The 18,963-nt window shown below is 42.0% G+C and overlaps 1 protein-coding gene across 2 annotated transcripts in view; it reads left to right on the top strand.

The window, feature by feature from the left end:
- Positions 1 to 18,963, top strand: part of DNAJC16 (DnaJ heat shock protein family (Hsp40) member C16) — a 37,228-nt gene continuing 18,265 nt past the window's right edge. Inside the window, exons 1-5 of one of the 2 annotated variants that reach the window (XM_032621400.1) lie at positions 1 to 373; positions 2,207 to 2,391; positions 6,979 to 7,045; positions 8,066 to 8,399; positions 17,475 to 17,659. In XM_032621400.1, the coding sequence (XP_032477291.1) occupies positions 2,225 to 2,391; positions 6,979 to 7,045; positions 8,066 to 8,399; positions 17,475 to 17,659 (753 nt within the window). In that variant the 5' untranslated portion in view covers positions 1 to 373; positions 2,207 to 2,224. The remainder of the gene's footprint in view (positions 374 to 2,206; positions 2,392 to 6,978; positions 7,046 to 8,065; positions 8,400 to 17,474; positions 17,660 to 18,963) is intronic. The other variant, XM_032621410.1, reaches the window with a different exon arrangement.

Raw genomic sequence — 18,963 nt, forward strand, 5'->3', positions numbered from 1 at the left:
GGAGGTGTTTTGGCATCCCATCATGCAGCGCGACTTCGCCTCGCTAGGAGGGACGTTTTAGCCTCTTTGGTCGCCACCATCCTTTTGGATCCAGCCGGAGCGCGAGCCTCGTTCCTATGACAACCGCGCCAGGACCACGCGCAGACGGCGGGTGGCAAGGGTCAAAACAGATTTTCAAAGTTGAAGCCCTAGAACGGTTCAGTCCGCGCCTTTGGTGCGCCGGGCCTTTAAGTATCACGTGACTGCCCTCCGGCTTGTCCCTCCTCTTTCCCCTCCCCAGGCCCCGGCGAGCGCTGGTGGACCGGAGGCTCTCGGCCCCGGGAAGTAACTGGAACACGGACGTTGCAGCCGGTTAGGACGGTGCCCTTTCCAGGTAACTACTTCCCGGCGTGACGCGCGGAGCCGCAGACGCGGCGGGGCCGGGCGGGCTCAGGGATCTCCCGTCAGTTCCTCCTCGTTCCCGGTCCCCGCTGGGCCCGGGGGGAACCCGGAGCCGATAGGGCCTGGCCCAGGGTTCTTGGGGACGGCGAGGGATGCGGCTGTCTCCTGGAGGGTTGCGACCTTCGGCGGGAGCTCGAGGCGGGGCTCAGAGCTAACCATGTCTCTGGGACCGGCTGCCTGGTCCGGGGTATACTGCCCGAGGGCGTTAGCCTACCTGTTGGGCAGGTTGTTTCCTGCCTTGAGGCCGGCACCGTCGAGCTGTCAGCAAAAGAACACAGCCCCCCGGCACTTGGGCCCTCTAAGTGGAGGCGACTGACACAGTTGAATAAGGCACTGGTTGCACTGCATGGTAGAAAAAATAATGGCAGTAAATACCGCTTATTGGCTGCTGACCCCGTGCACAGTAAATCCTTTACATACGTTTAACTCCCATTTTGATCCTTTCAAGGTGGTATTATTTACCCCCATTTTATGAAGGAGGACATGAGGCTTAGCAAGTTTTAAGTAATTTGGCCAAGGTCATAAAGTGGTAGAGGACAGACCCCAATGTTAGACACATTCCAGAGTCCATGTGCTTAATTAGTAGCTACATCACCTTCTCAGTTTTTAGCGTGCTGTATGTGTTTTGTGAGAGAATAGGTTATAGATTGCCTTTACAGAAAAGAAACTGGTTTGTTTTAGGATTTTATTCAGCATGCTTGCAGTCCTAAACAGTGGCCATCAGATTAGTCAATTTCTTGAGAATTTAGACTCCCACTTGTCAAAATCCACAGTGTTACAGCTTTGTCTCCCTTAAGTAAGATGCCATATTAGATACTTGATCCTTAAAATTTTAGTGATTTGTGAGAAACCAAGATATGGCCCTTGAAAAATCATTGTGTGATATCACAAAGATCATACTCCTGGAGTGTAAATGTCCCTGCAGTACAGCACTACCTTGTTCATTTACCAGCCGGGATTATTTCCAAAATCCACAGTGAATTCAGTCACTACACTCACCAGAGCTGGAGCTTTAACATTTGAAGATCATGCCTGGTCTACGATCTTTGCCATTAATCCCCCTTCACGTGGCAAACTAAAATGTTTCTCACCACTTTTTTTCATCTGAGGTCTCCATTTGTAATGACAGTATTGCTAGTGATTAAAGAACAGCTTCTTATTTTCTTGTTTGAATGGGCATGGTGAGAAAGAATAGAATTGGGGCACACAAAGTTGTAACTGCAGTTTTTTTTAGAGTATTTCACTTTCATTCTTATACTTATTTAACTCCCAAGAGCATCACAACTATCTCATTTTGTAGTTTTGCACATGGTAAATCTTAAGATTTCATGAATTTGTTTAGCATGTGCTCAGTGAGGTATTCTCTAACCACATATTTTAAGTTTAAACTATTATTGTCAGAATAAGTGAAATAGTGTATTTGAGATGTAGTTGCCTTGATTTCCCTGTGTATGTTTTCCCACGTTTGCTTATTATTTCTTCTTCTCATTCGTTTTCAGTCATTCCTGAAGCTTTTCTGATACAAGGATTTTGGAGAGTTGCTATTCTTATTGCTCATCTCTTCATCTATAATAGTTCTTATTTGTGATATTCAAAAACAGTAGCAAGATTGTTCATTTAAGAAGATGTGGTCAAACAGCTTGGCACTTTTCCTGCAAAATATCTTTTGTTTTGTTTTTCATCTGTATATCTTATACCTTTACCTAGAAAGCAAGACTCTCCAGATTTCTACCAGTAAAACTTACTGCCTCTTCAATCATTTCAGCTCTGGAAAGGAAGAGAAATGGAAGTGAAAAAGTTGAGCATTTCCTGGCAGTTCTTGATAGTTCTGGTTCTGATCCTGCAAATTCTGTCTGCGTTGGATTTTGACCCATACAGAGTCCTAGGGGTCAGCCGAACAGCCAGTCAGGCTGATATTAAAAAGGCTTATAAGAAGCTCGCCCGGGAATGGTAGGTGAAACAAAGAAATAGCAGTTTAAAATAAGCTAAGCAGTTTTAGCAGGAGAATGAAGCCTAAATTATGGTTAGCTTTTATTTGTCTCTGTTTCTGTGTTCATTAAATATATAATATATATTTGTCTAACGTATTTTATGTGGAAGGACTTGTATTCGTGTGATTCTAGAATTTTTAGTGATGAGATCCAAAGCCTCTGTTACTATGAAACCCCCTGTTAGGAATTCTTTGGCTTAAAGAATTGCCTTGATACTGTTCACTTATTTAATGTTAAAGTAAGTAGGAGGAAACTTTAATAAATATATTTTTAACATATTATAAATTATATATATAAAATATATATAGTCAAGAGTGGATAAGCTGCCCTTCCCGTGATTCATAAAGTAACTCTTTGTTTTTGTTTTTGTTTTTTTTCCGGTACGCGGGCCTCTCACTGTTGTGGCCTCTCCCGTTGCGGAGCACAGGCTCCGCACGCGCAGGCTCAGCGGCCATGGCTCACGGGCCCAGCCGCTCTGCGGCATGTGGGATCTTCCCGGACCGGCGCACGAACCCGTGTCCCCTGCGTCGGCAGGCGGACTCTCAACCACTGCGCCACCAGGGAAGCCCCATAAAGTAACTCTTTATGAGTGCCATTGCTAAACAGAACACTATCCAGTCCTATTGTCTAGGTTATTAATTTTTAAGCTTTCAAAAAAATTTTATAGTAAGAGCTCTTTGCCCTCAATTTAGTAAGAATATTCAGGAACTGAGTACATTACTTTAAAAAATTATCACATAGAAAAATCTTAATTTTACCTGTAGACATTGGGGAATAAGCAAGTGTTTGTGATTTAGCAGGATAGCAATAAATTTAAACCTTATTTTGGACAAACATCGGTTTCTTCCACTGATGCCTTGGACATGACACAGTAGAAGCGCTAGATTATATAGCTGGAGGGGAGCAGCGGGAGGAGGAAGGGATGGTGAGGACACAGGCGGCTAAAGCTGGCAGAAGTAAGGAGAGGAAGTCTGGGATGGGAGCCATCATCAAGTACCTGCTGCATGCTAGGCTCCAGGTTCTATGCTGTTTATCTCATTTAAACCTTATAATTACCCTTTGAGGGAGGATATTGCTGTCCCTGTTTTTCCGGGGAGGAACTAGGCTCATGGTTGGTAAGTCTGTATTACCTGTGGGTTCCATAGGTTGACCTTCTGCACCAGCCGGTAGTTTATTGCTGTTTTCTTTTTTTTTTTTTTTTTTTTTTGCGGTACGCGGACCTCTCACTGTCGTGGCCTCTCCCGTTGCGGAGCACAGGCTCTGGACGCACAGGCTCAGCGGCCATGGCTCACGGGCCCAGCCGCTCCGCGGCATGTGAGATCTTCCCAGACCGGGGCACGAACCCGTGTCCCCTGCATCGGCAGGCGGACTCTCAACCACTGAGCCACCAGGGAAGCCCTGCTCTTTTCTTTTTTAATCACTTACCCATCTGAGCAGAAGCGAGAGTGAGTGGGTTAGTGTCTGGGTGGGTAGGAAGTTATGCAGGAGCAAAGCTGCCACGTGCAGATGACACTGCGGGCTGTGCATGACTGCCTGACACCATTTTTCTTCAGTGAGAGATGCGTCTGGGTATTCAGTTGGTTGCAGTAAAGGTGAAAGATAGTTTAAAATATACTTTTGAATGTTTTGAATATGTAACTATCTTAGACCATATATTCATATCATGAGGAACCCCGAATTGGATACTAAAAACACAATCTCTGATTATGCATGGCCTCTTTCCAGGGACTCTACAGCAAAGTTGCTTTTTTTTCTACATCATTTCAGACTCTTGCCTCTTTGTATTTAAAGCAAAATACATAAATCTGCAATTCATAAGGTAACAACATTCTTTTAGACACAGTGTGGCCTTTGAATTAATTCACAAGGTAGCAATATTCTTTTGGACAGGATGTGGCCTTTGACACAATTTGAAAGCAGAAATGATAGCTTGGTTATGTGGGATCTATTAAAATGTACAGCTTTGACTTTTCTATCTTCCAGAGCTAAAAAAAGGTGTTATGATATTAATTAAATAAATCATATGCTTCTCCTCCTTAATTAGAGTCTCTCTAGGCATAATATGTCACCATAGAAAGTCTAAAATTTGATCCAATGAAAGTCTAAAATTTTACTTCACCTTTGTATTTTCGCTGTACTATTATTTTCTGCTGTTTTGGCTGTGGCAGCATTTTATCAATGGAACACTTTGTTTCATTTCATAATGGTTTCATATACAGTTGGCCCTTGAACAGCATGGGTTTGAACTGTGCAGTTCCGTTGAGCCCCATGTTGTTTAAGGGTCAGCTGTACACTGAAAATAGCAGTTTCCCAGTTTGACTTTTCAGAATGAGCTGTCACAGTTGGGAATGGTTCACTGTTGAATTGGATTTGTAACCTTCCTCTGCTGTTTCACCACTTAATAGTATTCCTTACATTGCTCAAGAGCTTTCCCTTTGCTTGGTGAAACCTCTGGTGGGTTTTTTTTTTTTTTTTGAGAGTTTTATTTGGCAAGAATTTTTAGGACTTCAAGCCCGAGAGGCAGCATCTCAAGTAATCCTGAGAGAACCGCTCCGAGGAGGCGATGGGGGGAGCTAGGATATATAGAGGTTTTGCAACAAAGGGCAGGTAGTCCAGAAACCATATTAAATTACTTTTTATCTCAGAAAAACTGTTTCTCTCCCAATAATTAAGTTTTATTATCGGTACTTTCCTTTTGTCATCTACACTGGCAGAATAACTCCTCCCACCCCAAGAAAAAGGCATCATAAAATTTGATTTGAAGCAAATGGGTATAATGTAGTCATTCACCTCAACAGTAATTGATTTGTCTGATACTTTCCTATATTACTTTTTCTACCTTCGTTTTTTTTCCCTTAAAGGTAGCGTTAGACAGCCAGTAGATACCAAGTACGGTATTTTCTTCACTTTGAAATTTAAAGGGTGTGTATAATATTGTAGTCTGAAATGTTTCATGTACACTGAAAATAGCATTAGATGGTACTTTCCTAGAGCTGAATTTATCCTTTTCTAAATGTTTTCAACTTTGTGGTATCTTCCTATAATAAGGAAAATATTCCTTATAAGCTAAAACCGTCTTATGGTATCCTCCTTGTTCTTGGGCCTTGGTTTCCTCTGTTTCAGGATCTGTGGTTTTAACCCAGGTCTCAGTAGTCTGTCTTTGGTTCAGTCTCCTTAAAAGCTCCTTCCTACCCTTCCCTTCTTCCCCTACAGAGTTCTGTATGTTAAATCTTCATTTGTGCAATTGCATAATTTTTATCTTCTCAACCTTTGGCCTAAGTTTGAACATTGAAAGCACTTTTTTTTTTCCAGTCATCCAGAAACATACTTTGGAACCACCATCTTGTTTCCTTAAGTCATTATTTTCATTGACATCTAGCTGAGATTTTTTCCCTACTAATATTCGTAACAGGATTAAATATTTAAGGAAGGAATGATGTCTAAATTCAACAGCCAATAATTTGAAGGTTTTTTATTTTTAGAGAAGTCAGAATATTGGTATAATTCATTCAAACATGTTCCTGCTAGAATAAGTTGGTCAAGTTGTACATTTTTTTTATTCCGATGTACTTGGTGCTGTTTTTAGTAGTCATTTGCTTCCCAGTGGATTGTTTCTTTCCAGAACCTTTGCTAGAGGAAATGTACTAGAAGTTAGCAGGAGTGATTACAAAAAAATAAGCTCTGTAATAGAATCTCTTAATAAAATGAACATTGAAAAATCAGTTGGTATAAAACACTGATTTAGATCTTAAGCGGTTCTAAGGAAGTAAAACCCAGCCCCTGCTTTCCAAAACTTTAGAATCCCCAAAGCTGAAACTGGTACCAATACAAGAAGATTACAGAATAATATATGGCAGCAAGATGGATACAGTCAATTGCCAACTGTGTATAATAGCAAATATTAGTTCCAGTATTAGTTGAAATCACTTTGTATAAACTAGATTTTTCTCACATTTTAAAACATGTGGCCTTGTAATTATTATCCATTTGTAAGTAGGCAGTCAGGCAGGTGGGATAACCAGGGGAATAGTGAAAACTAAAATGTTCTAATTAGAACATCAGCAGCAAGATACCGTTTGGAACATGGCTGTTACTAAACAAATTCATGGAATATCCTAAAAACTGTTTGCTTTGTCTACCTGAGTTGTCAGAAGAAATACCTGCATTGATACCATTCTAACATTGGGATGAAATGCTGCCATCCCGGGAAAAGAAGTTGGTTCTTACGGATAAGTGACTTGACCCTTGAGCTCCAGCAGTGTTTGGGAGCAGCGTAAAGACAGATACACATCCCACCCTTCCTCAGTGACAGCGTGGAGCACTCTCGGGCGCTTTGAACATGTGCCCAGCTGAAGCGCTTTGGGAAGAAATTGCCTGTTCACAGTTTATTTACTGTAGTCACGTGAAGCAACTCATTGCTCCTCCCATTTTTAAGAAACTGTCCTAACAGAATGCCCTTCCCTTTGCCTCTGTGTGTACGAAGATGTCAGTTGACCATGTACAGAACAGTAAATCCATCCTCACTGCCTGCCCCTTTGTGTTTCAGGCATCCTGACAAAAACAAAGATCCTGGAGCAGAAGACAAGTTCATTCAGATTAGCAAAGCTTACGAGGTATCGTGGCAAACTTTGTGATGTATCTTTTAGCTCTTATAAAATATATCTGAGGTGATCAGTTTGGTAAAGTCCTCTCGGAGAGGGCATGTTCCCCATGCCCTTGACCCCATTTCTAGGTGATGGTAGAGACAACATATTTGGCCACATCCAATATGTTGAAACTAGTACCTGAACACTCAGCTCTTAGGAAAACTGGCCTATTTTAAAGGCTTTAATTGGAATTTTAGAGTCACCCTGAACATATGTCTCTATTTCCTTATATTACATGCTTACTTTGGCAGCACATATACTAGAAACTTATACTAAAGAATCACAGAACAATTTGCCTATATTTATTAAAGTGAGTTAAGGTTACAAATACATTTAAACACAACGTTTTTAACAGTTTTCCAACTATCAGGTTAAGTAAGTTGGTCTGGAATATGCAAGAAAGATAAGTCCATGGCTTCCTGATTTGTGGAGGGTAATGTTCTTCCACAGGCGGTGCTTGGCTTATAGACTGATGCTTCCTCCTAAAACAGGTTCTTGAATTTTAGATGTCAAAGTTACTTCTAAGTAAGACAAAGTCAGCTAACATACAGTCACAGAATTCAATCCTGTGGCTACTTTTTGGTGTTCTCAGCTTTCCATACCTTCGTCTGAATGACTCCAACCTAGATGGTATGACTGAGTCAACGTTCTCGAGGTTGAGCCCTAGCGATCAAAGTTATATTAAGTATTCTTTGCTTTATTGACGTGTTTAGTAGTGTGATAGCTCAGAATCTTTAAAGCCAAGATGATCGTGAGTAGCTACACAACTGAAGTATTTTGTTTCTGAAATACTTAATTTTTCTATTAAGAGAAGTGTTTCATGGTATATTGAGTGATTGTGTTTAAAACATCTGATTGTGTTGTATCTTTACATTTATTTTTTTCCTATGTCTTCCAAGCTGCTTACAGGAAAGTCCTTTAGATGATCTCTTTTTTTTCCTTTCATTTCCCGGATTTCTTATTTTTTTTTTTTCCCTTTCTTTATAGATTCTTTCCAATGAAGAAAAGAGATCACATTATGACCACTATGGAGATGCTGGGGAGAACCAGGGCCACCAGAAGCAGCAGCGAGAGTATCGCTTCCGCCATTTCCATGAGAATTTTTATTTTGATGAACCATTTTTTCACTTCCCTTTTAATTCTGAACGGCGAGACTCAATTGATGAAAAATATTTGTTGCACTTTTCACATTATGTGAACGAAGTGGTTCCAGATAGCTTCAAGAAACCCTACCTCATTAAGATCACCTCAGATTGGTGCTTTAGCTGTATCCATATTGAGCCTGTTTGGAAGGAAGTAGTTCAAGAACTGGAAGGGTTGGGTAAGATCATTTTATTCCTTGGAAGATGTTGGTATAGGAGAAGGTGACTTTTACATCTCTTGAATTTTATGGGATATTTGGGAGAAGGAGCAGTTAATGTGAGTTCCCTTCACAAATTCATGGTGACTGGTGTTTTCCTGGGGACACATTTTCAGAGAGGGGAAATGTGTAAGCCACTTTCATCAAGTTAGCGTTACTAACTTGAAGCTTTATCTATGTAGTCTGCTAACATCTAGTTGAGGGCCTAATATAGTGGAAAAACTTAAAAATTATTGGTTGAACAAAGCAGCCCTCGAGCACCAGTTTTAATGCTGGTAGGATCTGCAGGTTATCCTTATGGTGTTTGTGATTTCACTCTGTGTATTAATTTGCTAGGGCAGCCATAACAAAATACCACAGACAGGGAAGCTTAAACAGCAGAAATTTATCTTCTCATAGTTCTCAAGGTTAGAAGTCCAAGATCAAGGTGTTGACAGGTTTGGTTTCTTGTGAAGCTTCTCTCCTTGGCTTGCAGATGGCCACCTTCTCCCTGTGTGTTCACATGGTCTTCTCTATGTATGTGTCTGGGTCTGGTGTCTCACACTCTTTCTGTGACCCTAACAACCCCATTTTAACTTAATTACCTCTTTAAAGGCCCTATCTCCAAATATAATCACACTCTGAAGTACTGGGGATTAGAGCTTCAACCTATGCATTTTGGGGGCATACAATTCAGCCTATAACCCATAGTATTCTAATGGTTATAGGTTACCACTCTCAATCATAGATTAGCCTTTCCTTTGTTCATAGGCACCACTTAGCACCAGGAAAATTTTACTGATCCAGGAAGGATATTTATTTTAATAACTCCTAAAAGTTAGAATTACTGAATTAAATGTGTGTGCGTGTATATGTATGTGTTTTATAGGCATTAGCAGACCTATTGAGTAACTAAAAAGGGACAAACTCAACCATAGGGGCTGAGGGGCCTGGATTTCTCTGGAGAGCGTGCACCCCTGAAAGCCATCAGTTCATTTATTCTAAAGCAGAAATTTCAACCTGTTGTCCAGAGGCACTCAGGTACTCAGATTTGCCAGAATGCTTTCCTAAGATGTAATCAAGTTCTTGGAAGACAAGGGAGTAAGTTTAGCACATTGTCTCACGTGTGGCGGGCGGTCAGCAGATGCTTTCTGTGGCGTCTGATGAACGAATGAGAGGCCGAGGTCAGGCGGAAGCCACCGGGTTCATCACACAGCACAGCTGCACTTTGTGCCATGCCAGGTGGTGTACTGAAAATCATTTAACCTCTTCAGTCTAGGAGCTGACATTAAAACCCCATAGCAGGGCTTCCCTGGTGGCGCAGTGGTTGAGAGTCCGCCTGCCGATGCAGGGGACACGGGTTCGTGCCCCGGTCCGGGAAGATCCCACATGCTGCGGAGCGGCTGGGCCCGTGAGCCATGGCCGCTGAGCCTGCGCGTCCGGAGCCTGTGCTCCGCAACGGGAGAGGCCACAACAGTGAGAGGCCCGCATACCGCCAAAAAAAAAAAAAAAAAAAACAACCCCATAGCAGAATGTAAACATTGACCCAGTGCATAATTTAGAACGGTAATGCATTTACACCAAGGTCAGATCAGAGCCAACAGGCAAACATACATGACGTGAGGCAACATAGCACAGTGGTCAGCTGTTATGAACACATGCCTTGGAGTCATAGAGACCAGTTTTCAGATCTCAGCTGTATCATTTACTACTTCGTGTCCTTGGACAAATTACTTAGCCTAAGTTTCTTCAGCTCTAAAATGGGGTTATGATGTCAAACCAACAGGATTGTTATGAATATTAAATGAGAAAAAAATGTGTTTTAAGTGCCTGATATATATGAAGTACTTAATAAATGAACCTTAGAGAATTTCTGGTTAACGGGGTTTTCTGGTTTACCAAACTAAACTTTTTGAAAGCACCTATTTTGTAAATTCCTTTTAAAAATCTTTCTCAAATGTTAGTTTTCTTCAGCTCATAGACTGTCAAGCACTGACCTTTGCCTTATTTTCAGCTAAAGATGATTAGATGATTAGAAGCTGGCTGGACAGGAAATGGAGGAGTAACATTCAGGCAAGAGGGAACACTGCAGGCAGGGCAACAAAGAGCATCCTCAGAAGAGCCAGCAGCAAGGTGTGACTTGAGTGCAGGTGAGAGTGGAGGAAGCAGGAAGAGCATGCTGGGAGCCAGGTGGTAAGGATCCTTGAAGTCCAGGCTAAGGAAGCTGGACTTTATTGTATAGTACGTAGTAAAGCCAAGAGTGATCTAATCAGGTCTGTGCTTTAGAAAGCTAACTGTTCAAGCTGCGTGAAGGAAAAATTAAAGAAGGTGAGAATAGAGGCAGGGAGGTTACCAGTCCTGGCAAGAATAGAGGCAGGGAGGTTACCAGTCCTGGCAAGACAGCAACCATTGGCCTGAGCTTGGGCAGTAGGAGCAGAGAGGGGCCAAGTGTCCGATATTTCAGGGGTAGGATCACGAAGGGACCTGGCACCTGAGGACCATTTAAATGTGAGAAATGAGGAAAAGAGAGGGAGTCAAGATTGACTCTGCATTCTGACTTGAGCAACTGGATGGGCAGGAAATACAGAGGAGAGTTGAATTGGGGAGAAGTGATTCTAAATAATGACTGTGGTTTGGACATACCAAGTGCAATGACATGACAATAATAATATAAGCATAATAATAATAGCTTATATTTATTGACAGCTTGCCGTATGCCAAGCACTAATGTGAGTATCAACCCATAAACAACTCCTTGAGGCAGCTGCTGTTGTCACCCCGCTTTTGTAGAGACTCGGCTCATATTGGTACCTTGTCCAAGGTCCCACAGTTGGTACTCGGCAGAGCTGGGATTCAAACCCAGGGAGTCTGGCTCTATAATCCCCGTGGAGAACACGATGCCCTGCTGCCTTTCGGGGTCCTTAAATCTGTGATGATTGAAGGTCTTGCCATCCTTTGGGGTTGTTGTGCTGTATAGTCCTAAGAAGTCAGGACTCAAAATGACAAGGACGGAAGAAGATGGATTTAGATCCATAGAAGCAACGTTTATAGGAATTTAGTCTGTTCCCCCGCCTCACCCCCCAAGTCTCCTCGAAAGCAGGTTTTGACTAAATTTATTAAATTAGTTTGGTTTTCCTCTTTGGAACCTCCGGATTTGTTGAAGATTCCTGACAGTCAAGTTCCACTTGGAATGTTAGATGACATTGAGATGAGATATCCATGTCTCCATGTATCCGTGGGCGCTCCCTGTCAGAGCAAGGCAGCAGCATCCTTGAAGACAGTTACTGCAGAAAGTGTTTCTATTCTGAGTTGACAGAAAAAGCGGACAATCTTAAAGATTAGCTGGGTGGTCTGGGGAAGCCTGGACATTATCTCAGAATAACATAAAATGCTGAATTGCAGTAAATGAAGGAAATGGAGCAGTTCCACCCAGAGGAGAAATGTTGTAGCTATTTAGATGGAGTCTACGGTCATGCAGTTTGGTAATAACTAGTGTGCAAAAGCATCCAGCATTTATAGACAACCATGCTGTGGAGGAGGGTCCAGAAATAGTCAGCACTGCCCCTGACCTTGAGGAGCTTACTGTTAATTGAAGAGAAAATAGGTACCCGGAAAATTCACACCAACCTCACATTCGCAAGTACAGAATAGTATAATACTACAGGAATAAGTAGAAGATGATAAGGAATTCATTGCATGTTCTCATTTAAAACTTCTTTCTTGGGAGTTCCCTGGCGGTCCAGTGGTTAGGACTCAGTGCTTTCACTCCCATGGCCTGGGTTCAATCTCTGGTCCGGGAACTTATATCCCGCAAGCTGCGTGGCATGGCCAGTAAAAAAAAGAACTTTTTTCTTAATGGACCAAGTACCATATTAAACACTAAAGTAAACATTATAACTTTTTTTTTTTAGCATTTTACTTATTTTTCATTGTGCTAAATGCTTTGTATGGATTGTCTTTATCCCCAAAGTAACCCAACGAGGGAGAGACTATTATTATCCCCATTTTACAGATGAGGAAACTGAGGCCCAGGAAGGTTAAGGAACACCTGAGGTCACACTGTTCATAAGCAGCAGTGTCGGGGTATGGACCCAGAAGTCTAACTCCAGAGTTCAGTCGTAACCAATGTGCTGCACTGCTCAGAAATAAGTAAACCTGGTCCTCGCACCCAGGAAACTCAAGTAAGAGACACAGCTGAATCATCGCAGCACACTCAGTGCACGCTGGGAGCTGCAGACAGTTACCAGGGCGTCAAGGAGGTTGCGTGTCGTGAAATCAGATATCGTTTTAGGGAAACCCAATTTGGATGATCATGTAATGTTTATCCACCATGACTTCTTATTTTAAAAGAAAGAATAATTCCTCTCTTTCAAGGAATTATTCCTAAAAATAGCTAAGTGTATAACAACTTCATACTGTGTAGGAAAACGGTCTGCCTAGATACCGGTTAAAGTATTTTTTTTTTCCTCCTGAAGCTCTGTGTTCTTGATTTTGTGTTGTTTCACATCATTTTGCATCTTAGTAGTTTGTTTATTAACAGGTTTGTATTTAGCCAGATTTGACAGTGCCATGTTCTTTGAGTTGGCTCTGTACCATCCCTTAAGGCATATGGAAAAGTTGAAAGAAAGATGAATATGTGTATGCGACAGAGGGGAAAATGAAAGAATTTCCCTAAAAGACGTGACACACGTTTAGGATTGCATAATGAAAGCAAATATAATCTGACACCTCAAAAGAGAGATCTTTACTACTTTACAGAAAGAACACCCTCTTACAAACTCAAAAAGAGGAAAAGATATTTGTATTTTTAATTCCCCGGGATCTGCAAATTAGCCCGAAACATTGATCCGTAGAAAAATCAAATATTTCTGAAAACGGTAACACACTTTGCCTTTCTTTTAAATTTGCTACTCAAGTTCATGTGGATTCTGGTGTGTCCTTGTTATCCAGCCAGGTTATGCTGAATCAGGATAAGAATAGGAGAACTGTACTTGCTGAGCTCGCTTTATGAACCCGAAACTTTGGAGTGTAGAGAGTTTCAAGGCAGAGGAGGAGACGATAGAAATTGTGTTGTCCACTGTAACTCAGAGACCCTAAGTCACCACCAGTCATAGTGGTCATTTCCCAGCCTGAATCTTAGGGAGAAAACAGTGCTTTCGACTTTTCTGACTCTTCCTTCCCAGCTTGGATGGAGGGAGAGGAAGGGATTAGTTAGGTCTGGACTTTAAGGAATTTCGGTATTCTTATTATAATCTTAAGTATCTTTTCAAGAGGAAGAATACCACAAATTTAAACACCAAATATGTATCATTCTTTATGCTATTCTAATTCATGTGATAGTCAGTCTATAGGAAAGAAGTAACATTCCTTCAGAGTTTAGAAATCGGTATAATATTAAGAACCGAAGTCCTTTGTAGAAATGATCCAAGGAATAGCCTTTTATAGACTGAGAAATGCTTATGTTTGATGAAGGTGATGTAGGTAATTCCAAGGACTCAATGGTAATTTTAAGTAAAGTAAATGAAACCAATCACTTGTATTCTGTTTTAACTAGAAAAAAGCTATATTGATGGGAGCATAGTGAGAGTGTAACATTGTTTATCCCACTCCACACAAGGAAGGGAGAGAGACTCATGGAGGTTAAAATTCCACTTATATAAGAGACAAGTCTCTAGCTCAGACTTCACACGGTCTGGATGAAATAATACTTAATCATAAGAGTTGTAATTAATTAGGCGCCCACTATATTCCAGGCTCTGGGCTAGGCTCATTTTTATATTATGTCATTTAGTCCTCACAACAATTTATCTCCATTTTACAAATAAGGAAACTGAGACTCAGAGAGGTTAAATGACTTGCCTAAGGTTGCACAGCTAATGGGTAGCAGAGCTGGAATTTGCATCTGGATCTGACTTTGAATACTTTTATCCATTTACTTGTTTTTAAAAAACTGAGTGCCAGGAACTATTCTAGATATTAAGGATACAGCAGTAAACAAAATAGCCCAAAACCCTACATTCATAGAGCTTCTATATTCTAGTGAAGAGAGACAAACAAACAAATAAAATATACAGCCCGCCAGATGGTGGTAGAGTGTGATAAAAAAGGCCGGGTGCTAGGGAATGCCGGGGTGAGAGGCTTCAGTTTTAAATCAGGCAGATGAGGAAGGGCTCACTGAGCAGGTGGCCCATAGGGGGCGAGAGAACGAGCTTCCGGAATCTCTGAGGGAAGAGTAGGGGGGAACAGCAAGCGCAAAAGATCTCTTCAGTTTCCTTTGCTCTCCCAAGACTCCTGCATCCCTTGTCCTGATTCTGGGCCCACCAGCCACCATTCTAATTACTGATTCTAGTCCCAAAGTCTGGTAGAGGGCACCGCTGAACGATGCAGGTACTGGGAAGGCATATTCCCCAGGATCAGTTAAATACGGTGGCTTCTGGCCTATGTAGTCATTGATGGTGGGTCCGTCTCTAAGAAATTGATCCCTCCAGCGTTCAGAGCCGAGGGTGGAAGAGGGTACTGGAGACAGGAAGGAGCCAGGCTTTGCAGTCGGCTGGGCCTGGGTTCAAATCTTGGTCCTACTGCACACTAACTGTGATGCCGGCTAGGTTGGCTCAGCCTCTCCAAGCACCCGCTTCCTCATCCATGAAGATGACAATACTTAACCACTCATGGGGTTTGTGGGTGTGAAAAGTGATAACGGATATAAAGCTGTAGGCATGCTGCCTGTCTTAGAAAGGGCTCAAGACACGTTGATTCCCCCCTTGGACCTTTGCTGTGTGGCCGCTTGACCTTGCTAGGTGACGTCTCTTCTCGCTTTACATGAGACTGGGTCTCTCAGGTATGTGCCTGCTATGTTCTCGTTCTTTCTCCTGCTCACACAATCTTAGGTGCACTTTCATTTACTGACATTGTTCAGTGGTTATTTTTAATGCCTCTAGTGTGATAGAATAGTGTACTAGACTTGACTCTAGAACATCAAGTTGGAATTCTCTTTCTGCAATTTTATCACCTCTGCAAACTGGGATAAGTCAGTTCACCTCTCCGAGTCTCTTTATCTGTAAAATGAGGGGAGTGGACTATGTGATGTCTGAGGTGCCTCCTTTCCTGCCCCTGAGATACTCACAGTCAGGTGGCCAGCAGATAGATTTGTTTAGCCTACTCAGCAATTTAAAAGTATTAAGTTTGCAGTCGCTGCCGTTTACTCAGCAATTCCATTTGGGGGATTTTTCAATTAAGAAATTATCACACAAGTACACAAAGATGTACCAGGATGTCTATCGAAACATGCCTTATAATAGTGAAAGCCAGAAGCCATTTCAATGTGCAGCAGTAAAGAATGGGTTAAATAGATTGATGGTCCAGGTTTAGTGATGAGCTCCTACTGTGTGCCAGGCTCTGTTCTGGTGCTTGGAGTACATCAGAGAACTAAACAAAGACCCCTGCCTTCAAACGGCTTACATTCTAACAGGGGAAGACAGACAATTAAAAAATCCACAGAATGAGGAACTTGGGCGGTGTGTTAGAAGATGGTAAGTGCTATGGAAAAGGAAAAGTGAGAGACTTGAAGGGGATCCTGAGTGTGGGGAGGGCAGTTTTAAATACGGGAGTCGGGTTGTCCTCATTGAGAAGGACCTGCAGTTGGTGAAGGAGCCAGCTACACAGATGTCAGGAGGTGCACCAGCCAGCACCGAGGCCCAAAGGCAGGAACGAACGTGCCAGTGTGTTTAAAGAACAGGGATGCTGGGGGCTAGAGCAAGTGAGCCTGAGGAATGGGAGAGGAAGGGGGCCAGGGCTCAAATCACAGAGGTCTTGTCGGCCTTTGTGAAGATTGTGGTTTTATTCTGAGTTAAAATGGGGAGGCTTTGCCAGATTGGGGCAGAGGGGCGACATGATCCGTTGTTTATGTTTTAGAAGGAACAATCTGGCTACCCTGTTGAGGACGGACAGTAGGGGGACAAGGAGAAACACGACACCATTGAGGAGGTTATTGCAGCAACTCAGGGGAGAGAGATGAAGATGCATAAGAGACGGGGTACGATGGAAGTGGAGAAAAACAGTCGGATTCCTGCTGTATTTTGAAGACAGGACCAACAGGACTTGCTGACGGATCGGATGGGGGGGGTGTGAGAGACGAGAGGGGTCAAAGATCACTCTTAAGACTTTCATCCTGAGTAACAGGAAGGAAGGAGCCGCCATCAATGGAAATGGTGAAAGCCAGGGTAGAACAGGTTTGAGGGAGGAGATCAGGAGTTTGTTTTTGAAAACTTTATACTTAGAGGTCTGTTAGACACCCAAGAGAAAAAGCATATTTACTGCCTATTAACAATTACTGTATCTCCAATGTTTAGCAGAGGAGCTAGCCCTCCAAATACAGTGGTTGAATGAAAGACAAGAAAAGTTATTCAAATACTAAGTGAAATAAGTGTCAGATGATCCCATTTTATTTTATTTATACCTGTGTGTATACACACACACACACACACACATATTTGCGTAAGAAAAGGCACAGATAGATACCAAAATGTTAACAATAGTTATGTGGGATACGACCAAGTAATTTTAACCTAATCTCTTTCTCTGTCTGAGAATCTGTACAAAATCTCTATAAAATAGTTTATGTAAAAGGGAGACATGCTCTGAAAGGTGAGAAGATTGTGATTCTAGCCCATCGTTAGATTCTAGGTTTTTTCAACCATTGCAGAGTTGATGAACCCTTGAATTGTTTACAGGTGGTGTTCTTTATGAATAGGAGCACTGTGGACAGATGATTCTTTTCTTTTGAAGTATTTCTTCATGATATACTCCCAAAATTAGAAACAACAGACTGAAAGATAGAAAGATTTGTGGCCCTTCTTAAACACTGCTAGATGGCTATGCAGAAAAACTGAACCAATTTAGCATTCCAGCAGTGATAGAATGCTAGACAGTCTATCAGGAAAGATATCCCCTCCTACTAAGTCGGGATTTCATTTTCACACCAAAAGATTACTTAGCAGCATTTCTTCACCTGCCATGAGGGCATAAAAAGTCTTCATGGAGGTCTTCCGTATTTTTCAGGCGTAGGAATCGGCGTGGTCCACGCTGGCTACGAGAGACGCCTCGCCCATCACCTGGGAGCACACAGCACACCAGCTATCCTAGGAATCATAAATGGGAAAATCTCCTTCTTCCATAATGCAGTTGTCCGTGAGAACCTGCGACAGTTTGTAGAGAGTCTTCTTCCAGGGAACTTGGTGGAGAAAGTAAGTACCTGGCTGAGAAGTAGTTTAAGAGGCTCCTGGGACTGCTGGCTGCCCCGAACTCTACCTGTGGTCATCCTCAGACCTGAGTTTCATTTGGGGCAGGGCAAGACACATATTAATTAATCAATTACTCGAACTAAATCATCTAAATGAAGTCTGCCAGAGACTGAAAATTGAAACAGATGAAGTAGAGAGACTGAAAGAATCATCCTTGTCAAAACCGCTGGGAGGACTTACACTGTCATAGGAATCTGAGCCTAGAATGAGAGTACCTCTTCTTTTCTCAACAAAAAATTAGATCACAACATGGGACGAAGGAGGTCTTTCCAACTCATGCATGTGTTCGTTTAAAGATACTTTTCTTATGAGAGTATTCAAATTAAGTTATATTTGGTTATATATTTAACGATCATATCTATTGAAGACACCAGATTCCATGAAATGAGGTATTATTTTTGGAACTTTCAAAGCATATAGCGATGCAACAGTGTGAATAAACTTCACAAACAAAAGATTGAGCTAGAAACCAGGCACAGAAATTCCCACAAACTATAAACTATGATTTTTATATTTAAGAAGCACTTTTCCCTCAGTATCTGAGGTTAGAGATCACAGGAACTAGAAGAAGGTTCTTATGTTGCTTTAAATGTAAATGATTCATTCTTTTAATAATACCAAGGAGAGTGAACATACAGATACTTCCATCCTATTTCTACACAGCCTGTCCCACCAGGATCATCACCCACAGAAGAAATATTTGTTGGAGTTAACTTGAAATTGTCAGAGAGCATTGTAGCCTCCTAAAGTGATGATGGGTTGTCCTGACAGGTCCGCAAACCTTTTTAAAATGCCTGTTGTATGTCAGACATTATGATAAGTGCTGAAGACGCTTTCCAAGGAGCTCGCAGTCTAGTAGGTGATTGTTTCCATCCTATGTGTAGAGTGCCCATCCTAGATATTTGAGAAAGGCTTCCTGGCAGAAATGACCCCTGTACTGAGTTTGCCAGGTGAGGAGAGAGAAGAAGGGAATGAGTTCCAGGCATACAGAGGTAGCCTGCTTTGTATGAAGTAGTCATTAGTGAGTGGGAGAAGACAGGATTAAAGGGGTTAATGGGAATCTCACTGTGAGGGTCTCCTTTAAGGAACTTGGACTTGGCCTGCAGGTGATGGAGCCGTTGAAAGGGGCTGAGCAGTGGGGTGAAACGATGAGATCGCGGTTTTATATAGATCATTCTGGAAGCAAAGTGGAAAGATAAACTTTTTTGAACTACTATGAACATTTTCTCGATAGAAATTTAATTTAT

This window comes from Phocoena sinus, chromosome 1 (genome assembly GCF_008692025.1).
Source record: "Phocoena sinus isolate mPhoSin1 chromosome 1, mPhoSin1.pri, whole genome shotgun sequence".
Lineage (NCBI taxonomy): Eukaryota > Metazoa > Chordata > Mammalia > Artiodactyla > Phocoenidae > Phocoena > Phocoena sinus.